Source organism: Alexandromys fortis, unplaced genomic scaffold (genome assembly GCF_014885135.2).
Source record: "Alexandromys fortis isolate MF-2015 unplaced genomic scaffold, M_Fortis_MF-2015_v1.1 scaffold_225, whole genome shotgun sequence".
Classification (NCBI taxonomy): domain Eukaryota; kingdom Metazoa; phylum Chordata; class Mammalia; order Rodentia; family Cricetidae; genus Alexandromys; species Alexandromys fortis.
This window is the reverse complement of record NW_026068119.1, coordinates 70,476-77,061: the sequence shown is the minus strand read 5'-3', so window position 1 is coordinate 77,061 and position 6,586 is coordinate 70,476. Positions and strand designations below refer to the sequence as shown.

General features: G+C 47.9%; 1 protein-coding gene across 1 annotated transcript; it reads left to right on the top strand.

Annotated features, from left to right (window-relative positions):
- Positions 1–2,064: 2,064 nt before the first annotated feature.
- On the top strand, positions 2,065–4,392 carry Pnma6e (PNMA family member 6E). The gene is made up of 2 exons (XM_050124987.1): positions 2,065–2,535; positions 2,893–4,392. The coding sequence occupies exons 1-2, from the start codon at positions 2,065–2,067 to the stop codon at positions 4,390–4,392; spliced, it is 1,971 nt and encodes a 656-aa protein (XP_049980944.1).
- Positions 4,393–6,586: the final 2,194 nt, after the last annotated feature.

The window sequence follows — 6,586 nt, the reverse complement described above, 5'->3', positions numbered from 1 at the left end:
CTCCCAATCAGTATGATGCCTTTTTGTCTTAATGACAGTGTCCTTTGCTTTATAGAAGCTTCTCAGTTTCAGGAGGTCCCATTTATTCATTGTTGCTCTTATTGTCTGTGATACTGGGGTTATACGTAGGAAGTGTTTGCCTCTGCCCATGTGTTGTAGACTACGTCCCACTTTCTCTTCTATCAGGATCAGTGTGGTGGGACTTATATTGAGGTCTTTAATCTATTTGGACTTGAGTTTTGTGCATGGTGATAGATATGGATCTATTTTCACTCTTCTATAGGTTGACATCCAGTTATGCCAGCACCATTTGTTAAAGATGCTTTCTTTCTTCCATTGTATAATTTTAGCTCCTTTGTTGAAAACCAGGTGTTCATAGGTTTGTGGGTTAATATCTGGGTCTTCGATTAAATTCCATTGGTCAACATTTCTGTTTTTATGCCAATACAAAGCTGTTATCATTACTGTAGCTCTGTAATAGAATTTGAAGTCAGGGATGGTAATGCCTCCGGAAGTACTTTTATTGTATAGTGTTGTTTTGGCTATCCTGTTTTTTTTTTCCCATATAAAGTTGATTATTGTTTTCTCAATGTCTGTGAAGAATTTTGATGGGATTTTGATGGGGATTGCATTGAATCTATAGATTGCTTTTGGTAGAATTGCCATTTTTACTATGTTGATCCTCCCAATCCAAGAGCAAGGGAGATCCTCCCATTTTCTGGTATCCTCTTCAATTTCTTTCTTCAAAGACTTAAAGTTCTTGTCAAATAGATCTTTCACTTCCTTGTTACCCCAAGATATTTTATGCTATTTGTGGCTATTGTGAAAGGTGATGTTTCTCTCATTTCCCTCTCTGCTTCTTTGTTCTTTGTGTATAGGAAGGCAACTGATTTTTTGGAGTTGATCTTGTATCCTGCCACATTACTAAAGGTGTTTATCAGCTGTAGGAGTTCTTGGGGTTGCTTATGTACACTATCATATCATCTGCAAATAATGAAAGTTTGACTTCTTCCTTTCCAATTTGAATCCCCTTGCTCCCCTTATGTTGTCTTATTGCTATTGCTAGAACTTCAAGCACTATATTGAAGAGATATGGTGAGAGTGGACAGCCTTGTCTTGTTCCTGATTTTAGTGGTATGGCTTTGAGTTTCTCTCCATTTAATTTGATGTTAGCTGTTGGCTTGCTGTATATTACTTTTATTATATTTAGATATGAACCTTGTATCCCTAATCTCTCCAAGACTGAAAGTTGTTTTTTTAATCTCTATAGGGCACTTGATAAGACACATGTACTCACAGACATACGATAAATTTTATGTAACAAAAAGTAAAGAACAAATGCGTATGATAGTGATGTAAGGGTCAGTTTAAAGAAACTAGAGTCAGGACCAAGAGTAAATCTAATTTATAAAGTGTCAAATGAAGAAATGTTGTACATAAGTGAGGATATCAGCAATGTATACAAAAAACACAAATGTTCCTTTAAAGAGTTGTAAAACTGGAACCGGGTGGTGGTGGCGCACACCTTTCATCCCAGCACTCAAGAGGCAGAGATAGATAGATCTCTGAGTTCGAGTCCAGTGTAATTTACAGAGCAAGTTCCAGGACAGCCAGGGGTACAAAGAGAAACTCTGTTTTGAAAAATCAAAATAGAGTTGTAAAACTGATGAACACTACTGATCAAGATAAAAGAACAAAAACTAATATCAAGAATGAAAAGAAGACACTGTATCAGGCTATGCAGACATTTAAAGAGAATTGAATGTTAAGTGTGGATTTTCACCAAAGCTTGAAAACTTACAAATTGCAGGTTTCTTCAGGAGACAGAGCATACTAGAACTGCCACTAGATAAAATACTGTAAATAGATTTAATTTGTTAAAGATTTTCTTAAAACTAAACAAAATGGACCTAATAGGACTGGTTCTGCACTTTATGGGGAAGCTTGGTGGGACCTGGATTGCCTGCCATCAATATGCCTTTCTGTCTTTTCCACTTACAGGAGGAGAAGCCTGCTTCCAGCACACATCCCTGTCTGGTCATGTTTCCTTCCAAGTTCACTGCCATGGGACTGGCTATTCTTGAGGACTGGTGCAGGTGGATGGGTGCCAATGCCCAGCGCTCCCTGCTCATCCTGGGTATCCCTGATGACTGTGAGGAAGAAGAATTCCAGGAGGCTGTGCAGGCTGCCCTCAGGCCCCTGGGCAGGTACCGAGTGCTTGGCAAGGTCTTCAGAAAAGAGATCGGGGCAAAGGTCGCTTTGGTTGAATTCGCTGACAATTTAAACCAAAGTCTGATCCCCCAACAAATACCAAATGATAGGGGGCCCTGGACTGTGATCTTCCTGCCTCGGGTCCCTGATATCGAGCTACAGGACACAGTCAATTTCCCTGCACAGGCTCACGGGCAAGCTTTGGAAGGGTCTTCAGGTGGGGCAGGGGCTTCAGGTAGATCAGGGGCTACAATGGAGGAAGGAGATGTAGTTAGGGCTGTGGGTGAGGCAGGAGGAGCAGCTGAGGAAGGAGCCGAGGATGAGGCAAGAGTACCTTTTGAGGAAGGAGCTGAGGGTGAGGAAGGAGGAGCAGATGTGGCTCCTCCTGCCCCCTTCCTACTGGAGGAAGGAGCTGCAGCCAAGGCAAGAGTGTCAGAAGAGGAAGAAACAGAAGGTGAGGAAGGAGCGGGTGAGGCAGGAGGAGCAGCCCAGGAAGAAGCTGCAGCTGAGGCGAGCATGCCAGATGAGGAAGGAGCAGGGGCAGATGGGGAAGGAGTTGTAGATGAGGGAGGGGTTGTGTATGAGGCAGCAGTAGTAGATGAAGCAAGGTTGTCAGACGAGAGGGCTGTGGATGGGGAAGATGATGTAGTTGAGGCAGGGGCTGCGAGCATGTCTGATGAGGAGGGAGCTGGAGGTGACATGGGGGTCGCAGGTGTTATAGGAGCTATGGGTTGGGCAGGGGCTGCAGGTGAGGTAGGGGCTGCAGGAGAAGGAGGCGTTTTAGAGGCAGGAGCAGGAGGTGATGAGGGGTCTGCAGGTGATGAGGAGTCTGCAGGTGATGAGGGCTCTGGAGATGATGAGGGTTTTGCAGGTGATGAGGGCTCTGGGAGCGATGAGGGGTCTGCAGGGGATGAAGGCTCTGTGGATGATGGAGGGGCCGTGGGAGAAGCAGGAGCTGTAGGAGAGGATGAGGCAGGAGCAGTAGGTGAGGCAAGACTGTCAGATGAGGAGGGAGCTGCAGGTGACATGGGAGTTGCAGGCATTCTAGGAGCCGTGGGATTGGCAGGAGCCGCAGGTGAGGCAGGAGGCTCGGGTGAGGAAGGGCCCTTTGATGTGGCAGGAGGGGCACATGGGGCTGGAGCCTGGATCCAGCATTGGGGCCAAGCCGTGCAGCCTATCCTGGAAAACATGGCCTACCAGGAGCTGAGGCACTTCTCTGGGATGGAAGAGCCCGGCTGTGGGGGTCTGTCTTTCGAGAGCTGGTTGGACCACGCCAATGACATGCTATACATGTGGCGCCACATATCCGAGACGGAACGGCGTCGGCGGCTGGTCGAGAGCTTGGGCGGCCCTGCCCTGAATCTCCTGTGTGAGCTTCTGGAAGAGAATCCAGACACCCCTGCGCAGGACTGCCTGGCTGCACTGGTGCAGGTGTTTGGCAACAAGGATTCCGTGATGACCGCGCAGATGAAGTTCCTGACTTGCTCCCAAGGGCCTCAGGAGACGCTCTTTGCCTATGTGATGCGCCTGGAAGGTCTGCTGCAGATGGCCGTGGAGAAGGGGGCCATTCAGCCTGCAATGATGGATCAGGTGAGGGCACGGCAGGTGCTAATGCGAGCCCGGCCCAACCAGATGCTGCAGAACAACCTGAGGAGAATGCGACTGGAGAGGCGGCCACCTGGCTTTGTTGGGCTGCTCAGACTTTTTCGGGAGACTGAGGCATGGGAGGCAGCTCTGGAAGAAAATGCAGTGGTCCAAGTAGGGGAAGGGGTGGAAGTGCATGGAGAGCTGGATGTGGTCCAGGCTGTCCTTGTTGGTGTTGGGGGCACTGAGCCTGCTCCTGCTGTTAGAGAGGCCCTTCCAGCCAGTGAAGCTGCTGGCCAGGCTGCTGCTGCTGTTCTTGAGCAAGCTGCTGAGGCTGCTGCTGATATTGATGGTGCCACAAAGGCAGGCCTTGATTCTGACGAGGCCAAGGTCTTCCCTGTCACCGACAGAGATGAAAATGTGTTGGCCCCTTCTGGCTCAGGCCAGGCAGGACCCACTGAGGGTCCAGGTGTGCCTGAGAGCTTGGCCAGTGCAGGAGAGCAAGAAGTAGAGCCTGTACCAGAGGGGCTGAGGGAAGAGTCAGAAAATGAGGATGGGGCATGGGAAGGTAGTCACCCCAAATCCTTTGGCAAATAGGTTGACAAGGTTCAAGGGCTTCCTCCTTCCTCAGACAGTTAAGTTTCAGAGGCAGGCAAGGGAAGCCCAAGGCCCATGCTTCACCCCCAAAGTACAGCAGGGCCCAGAAAAAGTTTTACCCAATCTTAAACCAACTCCCTCCCACAAATGCCCAAGGGGTTCTGGCTACCACCAGCACCACCACCAGCACCACCTCTCATTCGAGTTATCCAGGTGACCACATTTGCCACCAAGTAGAGTCAGGAGAGGTTCCCTTACCCATGACAATGTTACCTCCAGAACTAGTCCTGACCTGTTCTGGCTTGACTTGCCTGAAACACATTGCTGAGGTCCCAGCAACAAAATTAAGGATGTGGCCTGAGAATGCACCCGCTCTAGTCTGGAAGATGTGGGAAAGAGGCCATCTCAACACTTCGGTTACTTCATTCTCCCAGCACAGGCAACCCACAGCCTCCCATTTGCAGTGTCTAGGCAGGCAGGCTGCTTTCTGCCGTGGGAAGTTCACTCTTACCTGTCTGCCTTATAGTGCCAGCTCTCCAGAGCGTTCACCTTCACACACTCCCCCTCATCTATTGGTTTTGTGCCAAGCCATGAGATACGTTAAACTGGACAAGTGGAAATCTGGCCACCTGGTCAGCCACTTCCATACAGACGAGTGCAGTGAGCTGCTGTGCTAGTCAGGCCTTTCCTGTTCTTTGTGAGCTACTTAGCTGCTTTCTCAGTGTGAACCTAGGTCTGCCACTGGCTGATTGTCTTCCAGATATGTGCATTATAACCTGAGCAGGTCTTTTCCGAAGGCCCCAAGTCCAGCATCATGAGCCAGCTGGAAGAACAGAAGACACCAAGGGATTGACTGATGCTTATCTTGTGACTGTCACTTGATTGCTCTGCACAGGCAAAAAGACATTGGACCTGGGAGGGACTTGAACATCATGTTTTTGTTCCATTTAAGTTGTTATTCATGACCCCTATATCCTCTACTTGGTGAGAGTATTCTGCGTTTTGATATCTGATGTATACCATAACTGGCCTGTGTCAATAATAGGGCAGCCCCGCCGGGTCATCCTCCAAAGTAAATGAGTATCACCAGAGGCCATTGTCTTGATAAGATGCACATCTTGGATGTTTGAAAAGGTAGAAAACGGTGAGGGGCTCCAAGCTGCTTTCAGAGCCCCGGGAGGAGTAGTCTGGGAACTGTAGCTTCTGGTGACTATGATGTATTTCTGACTAGTGTTTTACATTTTTCAATGGTTTCATTAAATGTTTTTCTTTAATAAGTTTTCTGGATGTTTCAGCTCTATCTAACCTTTTCCTTGGGCAGTTGGGGAAGGAATTTCATACAGGATTATGAAATTTCAGCTTGGCACCCATGGGATATATCGGTACTGAGAGGGTAAGGAGTAAGCACTTCAATAAGAGAGCTAGGGATTGTGAGAGATGATTTGTAGTTCAGTTTCGCTGGTCTAATTTGGGCTTTTGAAGTATTGTACCAGCCGGGCAATGGTGGTGCACGCCTTTAATCCCAGCACCCGGGAGGCAGAGGCAGGCGGATCTCTGGGAGTTCGAGGCCAGCCTGGTCTACAGAGCTAGTTCCAGGACAGGAACAAAAAGCTATGGAGAAACCCTGTCTCAAAAAACCAAAAAACAAAAGAAAATATTGTACCAACCTGACATGATGACCCATGAGTAATCCTAGCACTTGTTAGACTTACAGTTATAGTCTAACCATGCAGGGACTTTCAGGACAGCCTAGGCTGTAGCTACATGCAAAACCCTATTAATTTTTATTTATGCATATGTGTTCATATGCCATTTGTGCAGGTGCCTGTAGAGGCCAGAAGAGTGTTGAATTAAGAGCGGTGGCAGGGCTGCGTCCCCGGCACCCGGCCGCCCGCATGGCTAGCTTATGCCCAGAAATAATTACACGGAAACTGTATTCTTTCAAACACTGCCTGGCCCGGATAGTTTCAGTTCCTTATGGCTAGCTCTTACATATTGTTCTAACCCATTTCTAATATTCTGTGTAGCCCACGAGCTGGCTTACCAGGGAGGATCTTAACCTGCGTCTGTCTGGAGCGGGAGAACCATGGCGACTCCTCACACAGCTTCTTTTTCCCAGCATTCTCCTCTGTCTACTCCGCCTACCTAATTTTCTATCCAATAAAATGGGCCAAGGCAGTTTCTTTATTAATAA

What these genes read in the sequence shown, in the direction of transcription:
- Pnma6e (XM_050124987.1), top strand. Translation starts at nt 2,065, where the DNA reads ATGGGACTGGCTATTCTTGAGGACTGGTGCAGGTGGATGGGTGCCAAT. An exon ending in AGGAAGGAGCCGAGGATGAG is followed by an intron (nt 2,536 to 2,892) that starts GCAAGAGTACCT and finishes ATGTCTGATGAG; the next exon opens with GAGGGAGCTGGAGGTGACAT.